This window comes from Medicago sativa, chromosome 6 (genome assembly GCF_051527215.1).
Source record: "Medicago sativa cultivar Bolivia chromosome 6, Bolivia_mono, whole genome shotgun sequence".
NCBI classification, from domain to species: domain Eukaryota; kingdom Viridiplantae; phylum Streptophyta; class Magnoliopsida; order Fabales; family Fabaceae; genus Medicago; species Medicago sativa.
Genome location: NC_140754.1, coordinates 2267002 through 2290410, shown reverse-complemented (window position 1 = coordinate 2290410; position 23409 = coordinate 2267002). Strand labels below are relative to the sequence as shown.

Genomic DNA, 23409 nt, shown 5'->3' with positions numbered 1-23409 from the left:
AACAACATTAAAATTCTATCATAAAGCTTATACTTTCTTGAGGTGCAAGAATTGGCAACGATTCTAGAATAGTCTTAAAATCAGCATTCTCATCAATCTTCAAAGAACTTGTGACTTTCACATCCTTCAAGTTATGCCACCAACACTTAGTATCATTAGAGCTGCAAAAGCATCCGCCCTCGTTTCTTCTCATTAACGTCTCATAGAAAAACTGTAGTTTTAGATGATTAACAAAATCGAGTTAGAACTTAGAAGCTTCGCATAACATTTATATTGATAATTGTATACACATTTTAAGCATTAATGGAATGTGTTTGACATAAAAGGAAAACATGGCAAGACAAGTTTTTTTTTTCGTTCTTCCTTTTGTCATACAATATGTAATGCAAGAATTTAACTTATCAAAGTACCACTTGAAATTTAAGGAATATGGGAGACAATGCCACACCTTAGTGAATGGTTTGCCGCAAAGAACATAATGGAACCTCAAAGAAATAGTTTCAGGACAGCAACTTGAAAGTATGATGTTTACAAGAGAAGAGAACAAATATTCTTTCAGAGGAACATAGTTTATGACCAAGTGTTTGATGCGAGGTGGAGAGGATGAAACCTGCAAGGCAATTAAGTCCAGTGCTTCCTGCATAATCCCTCAAACAATAATAAAATAAATATACAAACTGAGACGTTAACCAATCAAATAACTAAATCATACTCACCACATTTGACCGACGACCGATGGATACAGACAGTGAAGTCAAAACATTGTTAGGTTGTATGTTTTGCACGAATTCCCTCAAGTTGCAAAGATCCTCATAATCAAACACAATACGAATATTGACTTCCAATTGAGTAGAATTTCTCAAAAAAGATATAGTAGGTTTTGAAACACCAATACCATAATATCCAAAGCACAATAGATTTGGAGCATCAATATTAACCTCCTTCAAGTTAAAGCAACGCGAAAAATCCAACCTCTTAAGTCGAACACTTGAAATATCAATCCTCTCAGGAATTTCACAATTGTTTAATTTCAAACTCTCAAGAAAAGGGAATTTCGGAAACAATTCAAGAAACCACTTGTCTGTCAAAAAAGTACTCTCCACAGACCGCAAGTATAAATCTTTCAAATTTATGCACCTATCAAAATCAATTTTATTCTCAGGAGAATAACATAAATTCTCAAGACTCGAGGCATCAATAGAAACATATTTTGTTTCTGAAACATCAACGCTCTTGAGCTTTTGTAGACCACTAATTCTTATAGGCTTCATCAACTCCTGCATGCAACCACCAAAGCTTAACACATAACATGATTCCAAAGTTATATATTCAAGCAAAGGACAAAGAGAAATGAGGTGGTTAATTGCACGTTCATCTCCCAAAACTACACGCCTTAGTGACAATACCCTCAATGAGAGACACTTGATTGAATAATTCATGAATATTGGATCAATCTTGATAAACCCATCCAACACCAATTTTGTAAGTGATTTTGCTTCAATAATGACACTTATTGGCAAGACATGGTATTTCTTCTGACCTACCAGTACCTGTTGAGAATACTCTATTACCTCAACACCACATTCACAAGCCAATTTCAACCAAATATCAATATCCTTTGACATGTAGCTAAGTACAAAACTGTTCACATTGAGCTTAAATTTTTTGATAGCCAAACTTTGGTCACGAAACATTAGTATTCTTCTCTTCATATAATCACCAAATTCTAAGATATATCTCTTCCTTTCCATTGGTTGTGGAGACATTACTATAATTTCATTACCACTGAAAGACAATATAGGAAAAGTATACCATGTGTCAGACCAAGCCTTTGACAGAACACTTGTCCTAGCACCATCTTTCTCCGGCAACTTTGACAAAATGTGATGAAGAATTATTTTTGGCAGACTTGATAGTCGATCTTCCTCAAGCTCCATTAATATTCTAAAATCAACAACAATTTATTAATGAATAGGGTATAATTAATATGTTAATTGTGTTAGTGAGAAAGAGCTAATTGTGTCAAATAGGTCATACATAATTATAACATCTTGAATGTCTATGAATCAAAATGGTTTATTTGGGTTATTAAGAAAGGGTTAACTGCTGAGGTGAATGTTTTTACTTTTAAACGAGGTGAAAGCATTTATGAGACTATGATCACAATAAACCGACCAATATCACACACACAGTCTTCTTAAATATTTTAAACTGAACTTTTAAAACTCAAGAAGGATTTTCAAAGGAAAATAAAAAGCAAACTTCAATGTGAAGTATTAAAATAAAGAGTTAATTAAGAAAATGACTCCTATAAATTTTCAAAAATTTGTTGTTAATCCCTAAAAAGATCGTTTTTTTAGTTACAACAACATATTCCTTTGCATTCCGAAATTATTTACAAAGACTTAAAATGCTGATGGAAGATTTTATAGGGACTGAAAAGTGCGATTTTTTTTAGGGACTAAAATGCTGATGGAAAATCTTACGGGGATTAAAACTGTTGACGGAAAATCTTACCGAGACTAAAAAGTGCTATTTTTTTGTAGGGGCTAAAAACAAAATTCTATATAATTATAGACCATTTACTAATTAACCCTAAAATAAATCCATTGCTTTAATAGGCTAGAAGTAGCAAATGCAAGTAGTGATCAATGTTGTTAATCTGAAGTATTAATTAAAAGAAACTCATTGCTGTATTGACTGTAACGTGTTTGATAAGTAACTTTTAAAAGAGAGTAGCATATGCAGTACATGATCTCACAATATTATTTGACCCCATGGAATCTGATCCAAATTAAATACCATGCATCCCAACATGTAACCAATTTTAGATTACCAGGAAACATCACAAAAGATACAGTTATTACTTATTAGTCAAAGGGATTTTAAAAAGTGAACAACGATATTTGAGTGAGATGAAAGGCTTCTTGCTTGCTAAATGATATGAAAGGTACACAACAATGAGATCCAGCTGCAATTTTAAACTGAAAGAAATATGGTTTTGGTGAAATAAATAGTTTAATGAAGATACAACATGACATTATCTAATATGGTTTAAAATCAGATAACAAAGTTTAAAACCCAAAATCAAAATTCATGTTGTATATGAAGATACAACATGATATTATCTAATATGGTTTTGGTGAAATAAATAGTTTAATTTATACAGATTCAATACTAAAATATATTTTTCTTGAAGAAAAAAAAAGAAAAGATATCGCTATGTGTAATCTAGAATGGAAGTGAACATGCAAAATAAATCTGGAAAACAAATAGAGAAAATGATTAAAAAACGAAAGCTATGAACACAAATTAACAATGATGAGAAGTGATATTGTTACCTGCAATCTGTGCTGAAGCTGAAAACCCTAACTTTTCACTTTTGTGCGGTGATTGAGAAGAAAAGTGAGAAAACCGTTTTTGCTTCTCTCGTACAAGCGGGAGATTAGAGTTTAGGAGAGCATGCCACGTTGAAAGAGTGTACTTTAGAGCTTGTTATAGTTTTTTTTTTTTAAATCATCTTTTTTTTAAAAATAATCAATTTTAAAAGAGTGATGCTATATCTCGCGACAGAGATTATAGCGAAAATTTCACGAGAATTTTTTTAATACTCTTCTTAAAAATCTCAACCGCTTCCCTATACAAAATAATCAACCGCTTGTCAATAAAAAAAAATAAGAAACCTTTCTTAGTGATCAAACCTCTACCAATTTATTGTGCTCCAACCTCCACCGATTCACCACTCACTCTGTTTGTAGTTTTAATTTTGCTTTCTTAGAGTTTTCGAGACATGTTATAAAGGATTATGAATCAGATTGTGGAGCTTTGAAATTTGGATTTTTCGGCTATTGAGAACGTTGCTGGTGCCGGTAGTAATCTAAACTGGCGGGGACGGAGAACAGGAGGATGAAAGCTCTTCCCAAACAGAATAAGTTTCAAAACTGTTGAATGTGCTTTTTGTGCGGTGGGTAAGAACCCATTCGAAATCTCGGCGTGGAATTCAGAGATAACATGTAAGGAAGCTTCGGTAGCTAGTTTCCAGTAATGATTTTTTGAAATGTTACACAAGTTGAAGGTGTTATTGAATGTGGAGTTAGGTGAAACACGATGACGGCGTCAATTCAATGGACATTTGGGGGAGAAGAATTACGGATTGGATGTTTTTGAATTGGGAAAGATTTGATTAACTGATAACAAGATGCAGAGTTGTCTTTGTTGATGGGTGTTTTTCTTTGAGGTGGAAGAGGAAAGCAGATGTGAGAGAAGAGAGAAATTGAATTAAAAGCGGGAGACATAGCATTTTCCATTTTAAAAATATTGCATTTGCTTGTTACAACTTTTTAACAAAATCAGAATCTAAAAAAAAATGTAAAAACAGTTTAAAATGAGAAGCTATTACGAGAAGCTTCGAGAAAATATGGATCTAAGGATTGAACTAATTTTGTAACAAAAAATCGCATTTATATAGCTGATTCCAAACAAACCAAATTATTTTTTCAAATAAAATGATTTTTATTACGGTAAACAAACGCAAAATAGATTCTGATTTCTCATAAAATTTATACTATATATAAAGAAAACAAACCTTTCAACTCTTTTGGACTGACTTTCCCTCAAAAAAAAAAAAAAACTCTTTTGGACTGACTTTTTCTCTTTTCAAATTTGCCCTTAATTTTCAATACAAATAACACATGTAACCAATAGATAAGAATAGATTTAAATATTAAAAAAATGTGTGTGTATATATATATATATATATATATATATATATATATATATATATATTGTATGATTTTTTTCACTTTATCATTTAAAAAGTGTAACAAACTAGATGAGTATATTTATACTTACTTTTTCATTATCCCAATTATACCCTTAATCAAATTTTTCTATAATAAAAATTGTTGTTGGTGTCATTGAAATAGATAATCACGGTAAGTTTAGTTTGTTATAACTTAAAAGTAACGAGTATATTTATACTTACTTTTTCATTATCCCAATTATACCCTTAATCAAATTTTTCTATAATAAAAATTGTTGTTGGTGTCATTGAAATAGATAATCACGGTAAGTTTAGTTTGTTATAACTTAAAAGTAACAAACATCTATATTTTTAATTTTAATCAAAACCAAAAGTTCATAAAAAAACACTTCTCATAATTTTCAAACGTTAGCGCAATATTTATAAAAAAAAGGGTTAATTATGTTCCTAGTCCCTATAAAATAGCGACCTTGTAAGTTTAGTCCCTACTTAATTTTAATAGCATTTTTAGTCCCTAATTTTGTTTTTTGCACTGAGTATTAGTCCCTACTCAATTCAAATTTGTTTAATTTATGCTTAAACTCTTAAATTTTTGAACAATTTTTTGCAGACATGTTTAGAACATTACTAAAAGTTCGTCCGCAAAAAATTATCGCAAAATTTGATTTCTACATCCAGATTTTATTACTTTTTATCTTTAACTTTTGTCGTTTTAAAAAATTCATATTTAATTCATTTCATGTCAGAAAATTCTAAATTTTAGTAAACGAACCTTCATAGTGTTCTAATCTTGTCTCAAAAAAATCGTTCAAAAATTTAAGAGTTTAAGGATAATTAATCGAACTTTGTTTTAGCAGGGACTAAAATTATAAGTAAACTTTTTTTATAGGGACTTAAAATGCTATTAAAATTAAGTAGGGACTAAACTTACAAAGTCGCTATTTTATAGGGACTAGAAACATAATTAACCCCAAAAAAAAAAAGTTAGCGCAATAAAAAGAGTGGAAAGACGGGCACGTGTTTCCGTCTTTTCACTAGTCTCTATAAAATAATCTCTAAATTATTTTATGGCAAAATCACTTTTATTTTAATCGCTAACAAACATATCCTTATTTGAGGGATTTTATATGGAAGAATGCTTATCACACCGGTCTCAATTTGGTTAGTTTGACAAAGTTGCTTGACCCAAGGCATATGTGGCCTCAAACATTAGAGTGACTAGATACTCTAATCGCTATTATTTTCCCACCCTATCTTATTATGCGTGCCCTATTCTTTTTATAGGTTTAATTGCAATTTTAGATACTCTAATCGCTACTCCCTCCGTTTCAAAATACATGTCCAATTTTTGCAATGTGCACTATTCACTTGACTTACTTTGACTATACTTTTTAACTAATGTATAAATACAAATATTAGCATGTAAGATGTTGTTTGATTTGTCTCGACAAATATTTTTAAAATATTAAATTTTTATAATTTTTTACTTTAGATAATTAAAGATATTAACGGTCAAAATTGTGCATTGGCATGTGTAAAGTGGTTGACTTGGACATGTATTTTGAAACGGAGGGAGTATTATTTTCCCACCCTATCTTATTATGCGTGCCCTATTCTTTTTATAGGTTTAATTGCAATTTTTGCCCCTAAGTATCACAATCTTGCAATTTTGGTTTCCTATAAAAAACAATAAAAAATCACTCCCCTAAGTTTACCCCTTTTGCACTTTTGGCCCCCCAGACATTTTGACTGGATCAATGCATACGTGGCACCCACATCACTTTATTTATTAGGCCTCATAAGTATCACAATCTTGTGATTTTAGCTCCTAAAAAAATAGAAAGTCACATGTGACACTTCACTTTTAGTGATGTGGATGCCTCACATGCACTTGGCCAAAAACAAAACACGGTACAAAACAAGATTTCAAGATAACCCACTTTGAATAATTCGTATCTATACCAATTGGAGTTATTAGTAGTACCAATTAGATTGTGGTTTTTCTAGTTTGTTTCTCGGTTTTAGGAATTCTTATATATTGGTTCTGTTACTTTAATCTTGTAATGAAGTTGTATCTTGTTCTAGATAATACACGAATCAACAAACTATTGTAAAATTAATTAAGTTGTCAAAGTTTCAAATTAGATTGTGTTGACATATTAAGGTATGCTAACTCATGTGTTTTGAACTCAATAAATGATGTGACAATATATTGAATGCATGTGTCAAACTTTTTTACAGCAACAATGTATAGGGGCTTCAAGTAAATTTTTGTATCCCAACATCCAACAAATCAATCACTTCCTCCTTCCATCTAAGACATAGAAAAGACGAGACACCGTAGTATTAAAACTTATCCAAGTATGGTAAATTGCATTTGATGCTGGCATTGTTCGACTTTTAGTAGTCTTGCGAAAGTCAAGCTTAAACCTATATGATCAGAAACCAATTGAATATAGGAGAGCAAACAAAAAAAGGACTCGACCACACAATGGTTTGTCAGCGTGTAGATATCATGAGCAATGTCACAAACAACACTAAATCCGATGGAGGAAGAACATTATCATGAACCAATAATCCTTTGATTTGTGTGGCACTCAAATTTCAACATACCTATGAATCGAACTAAGGTGGTTGGTTTGGATGGGGCGGTACAACCAACGAAAATGACGCAACTAATATAAAAGAATATGGGAAAGACGAGTTCTCATGACAGTGTAGCATAAAGGATTGAGGATTTTCATATTCACGGCCAAATTAGACATGACAACAAAAACCGTTCCCATGGGTACCCGCCTAAACCAACCCCGATTTGACGGGTTTTCCCCGATTTGACTGGGTTTGGGTATGGGTTTGGGTTTTCCCCGATTTCAAAATACGGGTACGGGACGGGTAACAGGGGTACATGTACCCACCCCGAACCCATACCCAAACCCTACCAAATGTAGAAAGGTCATTTTTTTTTGTTTTTGTTGAGGGGGTTGATAATGATATGTCTTGTTATTTGGTTTTGATAATTGTCATGATATAAGAACTTTCATTGATAGTTAAAGGAGCAACCGAATTATTCGGTAAGGAAATGCTTAAATGAGCGTAAATTGTTGAATAATGCATTACAACATTACCATTGAAGCTTAAAAAAACTCTTTTTTTATTAAAAAAAATTGATTCGCTGCGGGGATGGGGATGGGTGCGGGAATACCCGAACCCATTGGGGACGGGGATGTAATTTAATTTCTCATCCTCGTTGGGTATGGGTAGGGTAACGGGTAAGTATATGGAAGTAGGTGATGGGGATGGGGAAGGCAAAACCAGTCCCAACCCCGCCCCATTGCCATGCCTAGGCCAAATGTGTGCTAGGTGATTTGACTTGGCTTGCAACGATAAATACCATTTTGATCCTTTGAATGTGAGACGTTGCCATCATTATCGAAATTGCAAACACATCCACAAATGTATCTTTTATTAGTCATTTCAATTGGTCCTCGAATCTGGCATATAATAGTTAATTTAGTTCTTGAATATGTTCTTAGTTGATCAATTAATTGTCTATAAAATTACGAACAAAAGAGACATTAAGGATGTGATTACAAGTTCGATTTTAGTGGCTATATATAGTGACAACACCTCGCATATTTAGGGACCAAAATGGTTGTTGCCAGCATCAATTAGTAAATCATCGGTTAGCTCCCTAAAATTACAAGGGTCAAACATTTACCCCTTTGAAATTTGCAAATAGGCACAATTTTGTTCTACTGTTAACTTGTAAGGAATGATTTGTTAGTAAATGATATAATTTAGGAACTAATTTACTAGTAAGTAATATACGCCAGAAACTAATTTGAAAATAAATTAGATACAAGTTAACGGAAATACTTAGTTGCTTACTTAAGAAAGAAAAAAACAAAAAAACAAAAGAAATACTAAGTTGATCAACATAATTTAAAAATACTGTCTTTTAATTTTAGCTTATTTGCAAATTTTGAGGGGATAAATGTCCAATCCCTACTAAGAGTTTAAAACCCAATTTCCCTACAAAGCCAACTGCTCATGATACAATGAAATTCAATGAAGAATTACTATAGGATTACAAAAGTTCATTAACAATTTTGATTCTCTATTGAAACAAGAATCTAGAGTTCATTTTACTTTTAGATAAATAAATTACTTACTTTATTAAGAAAAACCATCTAGCATCGCATAAACAGATAACATAAAATGCTGCCATGATAACTTCTGATAAATAATTGAAAGAAAAATACTTATCACCTAATAACACACAAGAGACAAAACGACGAGCGCAAAAAGACAATAACACATGACAGATGCAAAAATATCAACACCAACTACGCTGCAGCCAGCAAACTGCATTGGACCAGCAGAAGGAAAAATCCCGTATAAACTAAAAACACACCGAACAGCAACACAAAGCGCGTAAAAATAGTACAACAGGTACAAAAACAGAACTCGGCAGACCTGCATTATCTACATTGAAACCTGGATATTCTGTTGCCATCCATCTGTTATCCTAGTTTACTAACGAGTCGGTTATTTGATGAGCGTAAAAATAGCCCACATCGCTCAAGAATCTCAGATTAAATGGACACTGATCACTACACCCCACCCAATGTTATGCATTTTAATGTCCAATTCTATACTTATCTTACAACCTTTCAACCAATAGTTTTTGTTGAAAGGACAACTAGACTGCAAAAACAATTGCCTTACACTCAGATTCATTTGAGTCTTTTAAACCAATTGATGTTGCAAACATCGGCTTCATCTCTCACAATGAATTCCTCAGCACACCACCTATACGCGCAGCTCCCAGCTTCCCTTTCGAAGATGCATCCACATTCCATTTCCAAACATTTTGTGGAGGGGAACACCGTACTGCTGACAATCTACTGCCAACAATTTCTTTCCATGTTTTAATCTCTTGAATTTTATACAAATAGACCGCGTGATACACATACATATTCTATGAAGGGTTTCAGACTTGAGAGACCACCCAATCCCCAACACCACATCACATTGGCAACAAGCTGCCATCACAACTTCTGATAAACCACTCATCACCTAATAACACACCAGAACACTACCAATAACAAATCTTAGGCCTAAAAACACTCATCACCTAGTAATTCTAACATAGCTAAGCTACCTATAAGAGTTTGATAAAAGCTGGTTCCAATCCATTTGTACTCAATATGCAACAACATTAATATCCTAAGTACTCAATATGCCATACATCAACAAATCTAAATACAAGTATAATAATCATATACTCACTACAGAGCAGTTATCACTTTATCACATTTTCTTAACCACATACTCATTAGAGAGCAAGTAAACAAAATCTTAGAAACCATATACATCCACAATGCAATAAAGAAGGCACATTACTGTATTTTATAAGTGTTGGAACAAAATACTTGGGAGTTGGAACAAAATAATAGTACCTCTTTTCAACATTTTTCAAGAGGTAATATCAAACTTCTAAACAGCATTAAAATTCTAGCCTGAAGGTAATATTTGTTTGATGTGCAAATTCTGGTGCATAAGCTGGCGATGAATCTAAAATTGTGTTAAAACAAACATTCTCATTAATCTTCGTAGAGCTTATGACTTTCACATCCTTCAAGCCATGCCACCAACACTTAATTTCAGCAGAAATGCAAAAGCAATCGTTCTCTTTTTTTCCCATTAGCGTCTCATAGAAAAACTGTAGTTTTAGATGATAAACAAAATAGAGTTAGAACTCACAAGCCAAGCATAACATTAATTATAAACATTTTGGAGTTAATTGCACTTTTGCCCCTTTTTATTTGAGCGATTACCGGTTTACGCTTTGTAAAAAAAAAATTGGATTCCAACACTGTAATTTAGAGATTATTTGGTTTTTAGACCCACGAGACATTTGACTATACAAAACAAATGATGTGACATGGTGTAAACCGAAATTCACCAAAATGACAAGGGGAGAAAATACCTTTAATTATGTAAATTTATGCCATGAAGGTCTAAAAGAGAAGAATCTTTAAATTATAAGGTTGGAATCCCAAAAAATAAACTTAAGTGGGGTAAACCAAATATCTCACAAATGGCAGGGAGCAAAATTGCATTTAATTCCCAATATTTTAAGCATAAATGCAATAAGTTTGACATAAGAGGAAAACATGGCAAGACAAGTTTTCTATTATTTCTGTCATATAGGACAATCACATTAGGTTATTATAGCATTTGACTGCTCATAGGACGACTTAAAATTTGAGCATGAGACAATGACATACCTCAATGAATGATTTGCTGAACTTAAATAAATCGAACCTAAAAGAAATAGTTTCAGGACAGCAGCTTGAAAGTAAGATATTTACAAGAGACGAGAATAAATATTTATCCCTAGGAACATTATTCATGACCAAGTTTTTGATGCTTGGTGGAGGAGATGAAACCTTCAAGACAACTTGGTTCAATGCATCCTACATATTTGGGGGCAAGTATACACAAAAATTAATAAGTAAACACACAAATTGAATTAACCAATGAATCAAGTACTTAATTCATACTAACCACATTTCTTCTATATGACTCCGGCCTGATGGCTAGAGATAGTGATGTCAAAACATTGTTAGGTTTAATGTTTTGCACGAATTCCCTCAAGTTGCAAAGTATTACAGACTGAAGAGAATGATTAGTTTTATGATGAGAATGATTAAGTTTAGACAATAACTTGCTGCGCAAGTAATAGAAGCTAGGGCTTGGTTATGATATTGCATGCACATACTATGATATGATGCACCTTAGTTTGTCTATATAAACCTATTGTAATCATTCAATGATCAATGAGAATTCACTTTCATTCATTTTATCTTGCTTCCTGATATGGTATCACGCGCCTTTTCTCAATAGGAGAAAGGTTGTTACGATCCATAACGGTTTTGTAACCGTTTTCTCCGCTGCACTTTCTTCTTCTCCGATCATCATTTTGATAGTTGATTCTTGCTTTTCCGGTGTTGATTCTTGTTTATCCACCGTGATTCTTACTTCTTGTGGTTGTTTCAACCTTGCTACGCCATTGTTTTTCACTATTTCACCTTTTCTTCATCTTCTTCCTTGAAGATTTTCATACTCTGTTTTTCTGAATCTTGAAGCTCTCTCTGCATTTCCATGGCGCCTCGTAATTCCTCTCCAGATACTGAGTCTGTATACTTTGTTCATCCTAGTGAGAATCCTAATTCTCTTTCTATTACTCCCAAACTCACTGGTTCCAACTATATTGCATGGAGTCGCACAGTTGAACGTTCTTTGGGAACAAAGAACAAGCTAGGGTTTATCAATGGATCTATCCCTATGCCTGATGAAGATGACCTGAACCGTGCAGCTTGGGAGCGTTGTAATCATTTGGTGCAATCTTGGCTCATCAATTCAGTTTCAGAATCAATTGCACCAACTGTTGTTTTTTGTGACACAGCTCTTGAGGTTTGGCTTGACTTGAAAGAACGTTTTTCCAAAATAGATCGTATTCGAATTGCAAATTTGCGTTCATCTATTAACACTTTGAAACAAGGTGATAAAAGTGTTTTGGATTACTTCACTGAAATGAAATCCCTTTGGGAAGAACTTTCTTCACACAGACCTATACCAAACTGTATATGTGTTCATCAATGTCGTTGCATTGCTTCTAGAACTGCAAAGATTCATAGGAATGAAGATCAAATCATGCAGTTCCTTACTGGCTTGAATGATCAATTCTCAGTTGTTAGAACTCAAGTGTTGCTTCTTGATCCTCTTCCTTCTTTGAACAAGGTTTATTCTTTAGTTGTTCAAGAGGAGAGTAATCATGCATCTATTCCTTCTCTGAGTGTTACTGATGATACATCTATTCAAGTTAATGCTTCTGATACTAGAAGACCTCAAGGGCGTGGCAAGAGTTATTCACAAAGCAAACCTTCTAGATTTTGTACCTTTTGCAATCGTACAAATCACACTGTTGATTTCTGCTATATGAAGCATGGATATCCCAATGTTAATAGGGGGCAACCTCGTGCCAATGCTGCTTCTCATGAGGATTCAAATGCTGGTGCTTCTTCTTCAACTGGTTCTAGTGCTTCTTCAAGTTCCAATCTCAGTTTTTCTCAGGAACAGTTGTCTCAACTTGTATCTCTGCTGCAACAATCAAACTTAGTTGTCTCTGCATCACCCACCCCTCAAGCAACTTCTAACCACATTGCAGCCAATCCTACTCTTTCTACCAGCATCTCTGCTACTGAATCATCTGCAGGTATACCTGTATCTATCCCTCTTTCCTCTTCATTGAAACCTTCCTTTTGGCTTGTTGATTCAGGTGCTAATGAGCACATATGTTGTGATTCCACTAGTTTTACTTCATTCTATAAAATTAAGCCTGTCCATGTTTCTTTGCCCAATGGTAATATTGTTCTTGTTCATTATGCTGGAACTGTTGAATTTAACTCTAAGTTTTACCTTAACCATGTTCTCTATTCACCACATTTCTTACTCAATCTCATTTCTGTTGCCAAGTTGTGTGAATCCTTGACTTGTTTCTTTCACTTTTCCATTGACAAATGTCTTATACAGGACCAACAATCTTTGAAGATGATTGGTTTAGCTAAGCAAATGGATGGCCTCTACAAATTTTATCCTTCTAGCAAAGACTGCAATTTAGAATTGTCTAGTTCCAAAAACATTTCTTGTAATGTTGTATTACCTCCTCATTGTAATAAATCCCATACCTATGTTCCCAATAATGCCTTATGGCACTTCAGATTAGGGCATTTGTCTTCTCAAAGACAACAAACTATGTCTCTTTTGTATCCCTCTATCAAAGCTATAAATAACAAAGATGCTTGTGATTTGTGTCATTTTGCAAAACATAAACATTTACCTTTTAGTACCAGTACTTCTCATGCTTCAAATTGTTTTGATCTCATTCACCTTGACATTTGGGGACCTATATCTACTGCATCTGTTCATGGACACAGATATTTCTTAACTATTCTTGATGATCACAATAGATTTCTTTGGATCATTCTTCTTAAAACCAAATCTGAAGTATCATCTCATGTTAAAAACTTCATTACTATGATTCAGAACCATTTTCACATTACTCCTAAAGTTTTGAGAACTGATAATGGTCCTGAATTCATGTTGTCTTCCTTTTACTCTTCTCATGGTATTATTCATCAAAGGTCATGTGTAGAAACTCCACAACAAAATGGTCGTGTTGAAAGAAAACATCAACACATTCTCAATGTTGGTAGAGCATTGCTTTATCAATCCAAATTACCTCCTTCATATTGGTCTTATGCTTTACAACATGTTGTCTTCCTCATTAATAGAGTTCCACTACAAAAAAACGCGCCTATTGCGGCGGTTTTAAGCATAGTTTGCGGCGGTTAAAAACCTCCGCTAGTTATTTTGCGGAGGAATATATATCATCATAACAAAATATAGAGTTAGTATCTCTTCTTCTACCATTATATATAATCTAAAAACATCAGATGTTGCTTCCACCACATGATCCTCTTGCGTTCAAAGGCGAATTAGGCTCACTTGGAAGATCTGTTGACTGAAATTAAAAAAGAAAACACTTCGTTAGTTAAAATATTTGATGAAGCTTCCACAAAATTACCGAAAAAAATTAAAACACCACACTAAACTGATCGTGCTCTATACCAATCTAAGAAAAACACTAAGCTAGCATAACAATCGTTATTGGCCTACAATTGCATCAGAACTTCATAACAAGCAAAACTTTAATGATTTATTTAAACTTAAAATGCTATTTTCATCTATCATTTTCGACAGGAACTTATTAACTCTCTTCTCTAGAATTATCATAAATTAAAAAATCAAATAACAAGAGTTTCTTCAACACATCATTGTACAATACAACAATCAGTTCCATTTATACCATTACAATTAAACAATCATCTAAAAGAAGCTAACTACTTCATCAGGAATCCTTCAATCAGTTCACATGATGTATTATTTAGTTAAAGAAAGGAAAAAAAATCCTTCAATCAGTTCACATGATGTATTATTTAGTCAAAGAAAGGAAAAAAGAAGGATCATAACAGAACTTACATTTGGACCAAAGAAGCTAGCTACTTCATCAGGAATCCTTCCTTCTTTCATTATAATGTAAGCTTTAAATGCTGATTCCAAGCTTGTAAACTTTGCTTTCCAATCGGTATCAGATGATGTAGAAGCAGTAGCTGAAATATTACTCAATTTTGAAAGTCGAACTCCTTTATTTCTAAATGTATTAGAAGGAACTGCTCCCATACCCATGGACCGCACTCTTCCAGAGTGCTCAGGCCCAAACACTCTTCCGATAACATCATCCGGAGAAATTTCAGATTCATCAACACTACTTTGAGTCAAACCCGTTTGAATTTGTTTCTGTTAGTATGCAAGTGATCACCAAGTCTTCCGATAACATCATCCGGAGAAATTTCAGATTCATCAACACTACTTTGAGTCAAACCCGTTTGAATTTGTTTCTGTTAGTATGCAAGTGATCACCAAGTCAAAAACCAATATTTTATTCCAATTTAACTTACAATTGTAGCCATTGCTGCATCATTTGCAGATGACTCTTTATCTGGTGGATGGGTTTCAAGGTATATTTCTCCACGATTTGGTTGTCGTCCCATTTCCAAGAACTAGAATAGAAAGATGTTAGAATAAATAGTAAATTGTATTAAATAGCAAAACATATGAAGTTAATTACTAAAACTACCATCTCATGTCTTTTTCTCGAAAGAGCTTTAGAACCACCCCTATGAGGAATCACTTGCTTGCGTCGATTTTCTTCATTTTTTTTACAACGTGCCTATTAAAAAACAAATACAAATACATTTATTAATCATATAATTAACAGCAATAAATGTGTCAAACTGATCCAATTTTACCTGTGTTTCTGGTTTCAAACGATAGTTTACAACGTGCCTATTAAAAAACAAATACAAATACATTTATTAATCATATAATTAACAGCAATAAATGTGTCAAACTGATCCAATTTTACCTGTGTTTCTGGTTTCAAACGATAGTTCACAAAACGAGCCCATTGAATTCGGTCTACACCATCAGGAACGCTGCTTATAAGTTCAGCCCTGGTTTTGGATCGATTATATATTTCTTTCCACATAGTTTGTCTATGCGCAGCCCACTTCTTTGAAATGTTAAGATTTCAATATCTCTTTGCTAGGTCTTCAGTGGTCATAAATTGGAATCGAGGCTTCAAAAAAGATATAACAATCACATTTTAAGCATTTGAATGATTATTTTAAATTAATATATAAATGAAAATCTATAAATGTATAATAATACCTTTAAGTCTGTTGCAAAGCAATTATCCTTGTATGATTTTGGCATGCCCGTTTCTCCATTCCACCTTTCAAAATTAATCGGAAATAATTGGTGATTTGTTGCTAAAATTCCACAATATCCTGCAAGCAAGGCTTGTGCTTCACCATATGGAGCATTTTGTTCATCAAATGGGACAATCACACGTTCTCCAATAGGTAAGTTAACGACATCCCAAATCTGGAGTTTTATCCTTTTAGTAGCTCCTTGTGGGTCTTTTGCAATAAATACAAACATAAAAAGCTTCAGCAAAGTTACAACAGACACACACACAACAAGAACACCAAGAACAACACAACATCATTCAGCAGTTTACATTTTTAAATTTGCATTCCAGAGGCCAGAAAGTGTAGTTAAATATTTAAATTTCGTAGTCCTACGTTGCACAACACAGCAGGAATAAGTAAGATCGAGTTTTTTGATGGTTTTCTTTGCCTCGTAAAATGAATGAGGTAACTTCGCTTGTTGAAATGCGTCTCTCAACAACTCTAATATCATAGTCATTGCTTTGTCACTTAATCGACACAAGACCTTTATATGATATAATTTGACTATGAATTCAAGTTTTGTGAAATTGCTTCCTTCTTGCAATATCTGATTTCCATCATTGAGAAACTCAAGAAAATCACTACAATGACCCCTCGTCCCTTCATTTAATATTTCATTTGTGGCTACCGGGTCTGGTTCATCTAAACTAGCAGCATCTTGCCTATAGTTACCAAACGCATCATTGAGCATTGTTTCCATCGGATTTTCAGGATGAAATGTCTCTCGCACAGAGTCTTCATTTATCGATGACTCTGGAACTTTTCTCTCCCCATGAAGGGTCCATATGACATAGTTTTTAGGGAATGGTTTGCATAGTAAGTGATCCCTAACTACATCTCTAATCTGCGGTTTCGTAAACCTACAGTTGGGGCATGGACATTGTATTCTATTTCCAACAGAAACATTCGTAAAAGCAAAATCTAGGAATTTTTCTAATCCAACTCTATATTCAAGTGTATTATGTAGCTTAGCAATCCAAGATTTATCAATAGTCATGATACCTAAACATGTTTGCAATGATAATTCATAAAATCAAACTTCATACATTCAAATACAAGTAACGTGGGTAAAACAAATCTTTATTTAAACCATATACAGTATATCCTAAAAACATATATATAGTATATCTCAAATATAATCCTATTTTCTCTACAAAGTAATCCATAAATTAAGTAAAAGTAGTGATAGAGATATGATCATGATCAGGTACTAAATGAACAAAATATAGTCTCCACTTATGATGCCACATTAAAAGTATATAACAAAATATATAGAAAAGTAAATGAACAAACAGCTAGTAGTACACACTATAAATTGGACTAGTAACTAACTGAATTTTTTTTTTGAAACCTAGTAGATTGTAATATACTAACTGAATCTTTATTTACATTCAACCTCAACATAAAAACTAGGCCAAAATGCAAAATTGGTATGGTTTCCATCCTATGTCATTGCTGCCAGCATTATCAATTCACCATTAAGCAACAAACAATGTAACCTGTGTAAATAATTTTTCTATATATATGTAAACTAATAACTAACTAAGCAAACCAAATCTAACTAGCCAACTAGCACAAATGTAAAGAACTACTACAGCGACGGTGATCAAGTGATGTGCATGACAACATGAGTGTACTATGTGTGTGTGCTCCTAAAAGCCTAGGCATCAGTACAGAAGCCAAAGTGATAAAAAGTGGAGTAGGCTGAAAGAGGAAAATTCAGTTAAAAAAACAAACATCTTAATACAAAAGAACTTGTGCCTAATTAGTTCTGACTTAAAAAGATTGTAATATATGCTACGCATAATCATAATTCAATACCCATCAATTACTAACTGAATTTTTTTTTGAAACCTAGTAGAAATAAGTTTGTTTAAAGTACACAACACTACACCTTACAAAACTTACAATTTTAAGGTGCAGTACACACTTTAAACAATTGTAGTGATGTGTACTTTATACCTACTACAATTGATGCACTACAAACTTATTGATGCACTACACCTCATAGAAATAAGTCAGAAACAATTGACGCACAACACTATAAACTTATCAGCACTACAATTGATGCGCAGAACACTACAAACTTATTGATGCACTACACCTGATAGAAATAAGTCAGAAACAATTGTTTAAAGTCAAAAAAAAAACTTATCAGAAGTAGAAATAAGTTTGTTTAAAGTACAAAGCACTACATCTTACAATTGATGCACTAGATATAACAAAGTCAGAAACAATTTTCCTATGTATTCATGAAAAAAACAAACATCTTAATACAAAAGAACTTATGCCTAATTAGTTCTGACTTAAAAAGATTGTAATATATGCTACGCACAATCATAATTCAATACCCATCAATTCTGAACTTAAAAAAAAAACAAATATCTTAATCCAATCATAGTTCTGACTTAAAAAAAACAAACATCTTAATACAATCATAGTTCTGACTATTTAATCCTGACATTGAAATTTTCATGAAAACCTAATTTCTCAATCATAATTCAATACCCATCAAATCTGAACTTCAAATTTAATTTCTATCTAAAAGGATTCAAGCCTAGAAGATAGAACTCACCTCTAGATTCCACTTGACAGCAAAGTTCCAAAATCTTCAAGATTAGTTTCAAGCTTCTAGTTTTCCTTCAATCCTTCAAATTCAGCAAATGGCTCAAAATCAACTTTTACTCTCAAAATCAGAACTTAACAGTAAATAAATGGTGAAAATTACAATCCAAATCCCCAAAATTAAAATCTAAAATTACAATCAGCAAATGGCTCAAAATCAGAACCAACAATGAAACCCTAATCCCCAAAATCCCCAAAATTACATGGCATGAGAACTGAAAAAGGAGAAAATACCTTTGAATAGAGAGAAGCAGAAGGCAACCTTGAAGGAGGAGCGGAAATTTCTTCAGCAGATGAGAGAGAGATGGTCGCGTGAACTGCCGGCGAGAGATGTTCTTCGTGAGAGAGGGAAGGGGCTTGTGAAAAAAGAAGTTCTTTGTTTATGGAGTTTGTTTTATGCAGAAGGGCTTTGTGAAACTTTGTTTTATTTTCTGCGTGAGAAAAGGAAAAAAGAGATAAATTATTTGTTTTATGGAGAAATAATATTTGGATGAAAAAAAAAGAGGGAAAAGGAAATAAATAATGAAATATTTAAAATCAGAGCGGGCATGTGAAAACAAGGTCGCGGGAGAGTGAAATTGGAAAAAGGGGCTTTAATTTGTGGGGGTTATTAAACTTAATTTGTGGGGGTTATTAAACTGCCGTAGAATAAGAACCATATGTTGTCTCAATTCCCTTTTTTATTAATTTGCGGGGGTTTTTTATAACCTCCCTTAAATAACCGCCGCAATTGAGCGCGTTTTTTGTAGTGTTCCTACACCTATTCTTCAAAATCAATCCCCATATTTTGTTCTTCATCACAAAATCCCTGATATTTCTTTGTTCAAAGTGTTTGGCTGTTTATGTTATGCTTCCACTTTACATTCTCACAGAACCAAACTAAACCCTAGAGCCAGGAAATCTGTCTTCATTGGCTATCAGTCAGGTTACAAGGGTTTTACACTCTATGACCTCAATTCTAGAGAAATTTTTATCTCTAGACATGTTACCTTTCATGAAAACTTTCTTCCATATCCTCATACTTCTTCTTCCACCTCTCCTTCTTGGCAATACTTCTCTCATTTTCATTCTTCACCTGCATCTCCTGATTTACATTCTCCACCTATTATTGATGACATTATAAGTGATTTGGCTTCAATGACACTTGTTGGCAAGACATGGTATTGCTCCTGACCTTCCAGTACCTGTTGGGAATACTTTATTACCTCAACACCACATTCACAAGCCAATTTCAACCAAATATCAACATCCTTTGACATGTAACCATTCAAATAGAGCTTAAATTTTTTGATAGCCAAACTTTGGTCACGAAATATTAGCATTCTTCTCTTCACATAATCACCGAATTCTAAGATATTTCTCTTCCTCACACTATCTTCCATTGGTTGTCGAGACATTCCTATCATTAGATTACAACGGAAAGACAATATGGGAAAAGTATACCATGTGTCTAACCAAGCCTTTGACAAAACACTTGTCCTAGTACGATCTTTCTCTGGCAACTTTGACAGAATTTGATGAAGCATTATTTTTGGCAGACTCGATAGTCGATCTTCCTCAAGCTCCATTTATATATTCTAATATCAACAACATAAAGAAAATGTATTGAATAGGGTATAATTCATATGTCAATTAAAAAGTAAAGCCTACATCATTGAGACTATGACCACAATAAACCGACTAATATCACACACAGTCTTCTTCAATATTTTAAACTGATTATTTTGAAACTCAAGAAGGATTTTCAAATGAAAATAAAAAGCAAAGTTAAATCTGAAGCATTAAAATAAAGGGTTAATTAAGTAAACGGTTACTATAAATATCCAGAATTTTGTTGTTAGTCTCTATAACATTTTTCTTTCCATTTTTAGGGACTAAAAATGCTAATGGATGTTATTTACAAGGACTAAAAATGATGATGAAATTTTATCCTGGGACAAAATATAGATGGAAAATTTCACAGGCACTAAAATGTACGATTTTTTTTTTTTGTAGGGGCTAAAAACAAAGTTCTAGATAACTATAAATATTGACCATTTACTTAATTCATCCTAAATATATCCATTGCTTTAATAGGCTATAGAAGTAGCAAATGTAAGTAGTGAAGTATTAAAGAAACTCATTGCTGTATTAATAGGGCATGCATTTGTTATCATTCACCTGCATAATCAAACATATCTATCTACATTTAGTCAATTGATAAGTTACTTTTAAAAAAGAGATCCAAATGTAATGTGATCCAAATGCTGCCAAATTAAATACTATGCATCCCAACATATATACATATAAACAACACGTGCTCAATTTTAGATTACTTATTAGTCAAAGGGATTTAAAAAGTGAACAATGGAATTTGAGTGAGATGAAATGAAAGGCTTGTTGCTTATTAAATGATGTGATAGGCACACAACAATGAGATCCAGCTGCAATTTTAAACCCAAAAAAATAGAAGTGTAATAGCTTAATATAGAACCGGTACTTATGATCCATGGTGTGTTCTGGTGAACGACACATGTTAATGTCCTGACACCTACCCAATATGACACCGATACATGTGATTATATTTGTTCATGTAATTTTAGTGTTTGTGTGCCTTTGGGAGAGGGACTAGATTGATTTAAGGAAACACATTTAAGGGAACAAAACGAAACTTTTATTAATTAAGGGACCAAAACGAAACCTGAAAATTAATTAAGAGACCAAATGTGTAATTAAGCCTAAAATATATGTTAGTAAAAAAAATTAAAAAAATAAATATGCAAAATTATTTCAATTCCAGCAATCAGATAACAAAGAGTTTAAACCCCAAAATCAAAATTATCGTAATTTTAACGGCGCAATAACCAGTATATGAAGATACAACATGAGATTATATAAATGGTTTTAGAATGGAAAACAAATAGAGAAAATGATTATAAAACGAAAGTGATGAGAATTGATATTGTTACCTGCTGCAATATGTGCTGGATCTGAATAACCCTAACTTTTTCACTTTTGTTCGGTGATTGAGAAGAGAAGTGAGGAAACCCTTTTCATTTCTCTCGTATTAGCTGGAGATTAGGTTTTAGGAGAGCATGTCACGTAAAAAGTGTACTTTTTTATTTTTATTTTTTGGAGATGAGAAAAACTGTACGTAATTGTAGGATTTTATATAGAAAAATGCTAATCACACCGGCCTAAATTTGATAAGTTTGACAAAAATTGTTAGATACTCGAATTTGGAAACTTGTTTGAGTTTTTCTCCAAAGGACCAACAGGCTTTGGTTAAACAACCTTCCTCACAAGTACATCTAAGGTGCTCGTATCCTTAAAATTTTATTATTAATAAGGACCTCCATTGACCCTTTTATGGACATTAATGACATGGCTCTCAAAACAAATGAAGTATGTACCTGTACCACTCTTAATTTTGAAAACCTCTATACCCAGCTACCTCAAACCATCATAGACGAAATTATTAACCTTTGTCCAGATTTCAATCCAGCTAGAGAAAATGTTTTATATTTGGCCAAACAATTCCAACCTGTTCGACACAACCAATGTCGGTTTTACTTGACTTTTGACATAGTAGTGTGCCAATACCACCACCATCTCTTGATCTCAAATTTGGTGCCTTCTTCGGGAAAAAAATTCTTGTGTGGATGCCTAAAATAATTATGCACATACCATGTTTCCTATGAACCATCGAAACCTTAGTCCTACTAGCCTATGTTCTCAGTGCTCTTTCTTCGAGGAAACCTTTCTCCAATGCATTAAAGTTTACTGATGAAATGATATTTGCATTTGATTATCAAAACCATTTTTCGGACAATTCCTCAATAAGGATTTGTAACGTTCCCATACATCACAAAGTGATTCACTAGAACCTTGAATGAATGTTGTGATTGACGTTTTTGCTTCTAGATGTCTATCTTCTGGAAAGAACCTCTCTTGAAAAGCTTTCTCCAATTCGTTCCAGTTTTTCATCAAGTCAGTTGGTTGATCCAAGTGCCATTCTTTAGCTTTCCCAATCAATGAATGAGGAAACAGTCTTGTGAACATAACCTCATCTTCATCTTCCTTCAATCCAAGTGTACCGGCTATGCCATAAAAAGTTGTAAGATGTTTGTATGAATCTTCATGATCAAGACCTGTAAAAGGGTTTTGAGTCACCAAGTGAATCGTTGACGCTTTCATCTCAACTTGTTTATTGTTTGGGTTTCCAAGACGAGCAAGCCTCCTTGGACTAACCCAGCTTGGTAATGCACTTTTAGGTTCTTCATCTTGATGTTCCATGTCTACCATTGTTTCACTTTTCGGAGAAGGTGGTGGAGATTCACCAGAAGATTCTGAATGAACTGAACCAGAAGGACTTGGAATAGAACAAGAGGTTCCTTCTTGAGCCAGCCTAGCTAGTCTTTTTCTTTCCCTTGCTAGTGCGTTGTTTCTACGAGCTGTCTTTTCAATTTCTGGATCGAACTGTAGTTGTTCTTTAGCAACTCTACCTCGCATAAACAAAGTTCAAAAGAAGACTATACCAAGTGATTAGCATCAAAAAAAGAATAATGAATGATATATGCTGAACTTCATAAGAAAATT

At 33.3% G+C, this 23409-nt stretch overlaps 2 protein-coding genes across 3 annotated transcripts; both read right to left on the bottom strand.

The window, feature by feature from the left end:
- LOC146911987 (F-box/LRR-repeat protein 13-like) lies at positions 1 to 1937 on the bottom strand. Its single transcript, XM_085718598.1, has 3 exons — positions 717 to 1937; positions 449 to 637; positions 1 to 211 (listed from the first exon to the last, which is right to left on the bottom strand). The coding sequence occupies exons 1-3, from the start codon at positions 1935 to 1937 to the stop codon at positions 8 to 10; spliced, it is 1614 nt and encodes a 537-aa protein (XP_085574724.1). The 3' UTR covers positions 1 to 7.
- Positions 1938 to 14234: 12297 nt separating this feature from the next.
- Positions 14235 to 19229, bottom strand: LOC146911986 (uncharacterized). 2 transcript variants are annotated; one of them, XM_085718596.1, is made up of 8 exons: positions 19066 to 19229; positions 18782 to 18854; positions 16124 to 16374; positions 15819 to 16031; positions 15531 to 15623; positions 15352 to 15453; positions 14873 to 15190; positions 14235 to 14354 (listed from the first exon to the last, which is right to left on the bottom strand). In XM_085718596.1, the coding sequence occupies exons 4-8, from the start codon at positions 15939 to 15941 to the stop codon at positions 14283 to 14285; spliced, it is 708 nt and encodes a 235-aa protein (XP_085574722.1). In that variant the 5' UTR covers positions 15942 to 16031; positions 16124 to 16374; positions 18782 to 18854; positions 19066 to 19229; the 3' UTR covers positions 14235 to 14282. The 2 variants fall into 2 exon arrangements, with proteins under 2 accessions (XP_085574722.1, XP_085574723.1); XM_085718597.1 differs by having other exon boundaries at positions 14235 to 14347.
- Between the last annotated feature and the right edge of the window lie 4180 nt (positions 19230 to 23409).

Bases quoted from the DNA above. Each gene is read 5' to 3' on its own strand.
- LOC146911987 (XM_085718598.1), bottom strand. From the start codon at position 1,937: ATGGAGCTTGAGGAAGATCGACTATCAAGTCTGCCAAAAATAATTCTT. The intron at 638-716 runs GTGAGTATGATT...GGGATTATGCAG, and splicing joins TCGGTCGTCGGTCAAATGTG to GAAGCACTGGACTTAATTGC. The intron at 212-448 runs GTGTGGCATTGT...CTAAAACTACAG, and splicing joins GCGGCAAACCATTCACTAAG to TTTTTCTATGAGACGTTAAT.
- LOC146911986 (XM_085718596.1), bottom strand. From the start codon at position 15,941: ATGTGGAAAGAAATATATAATCGATCCAAAACCAGGGCTGAACTTATA. The intron at 15,624-15,818 runs GTAAAATTGGAT...GTTTTTTAATAG, and splicing joins GTTTGAAACCAGAAACACAG to GCACGTTGTAAAAAAAATGA. The intron at 15,191-15,351 runs GTAAGTTAAATT...GCATACTAACAG, and splicing joins ATGCAGCAATGGCTACAATT to AAACAAATTCAAACGGGTTT.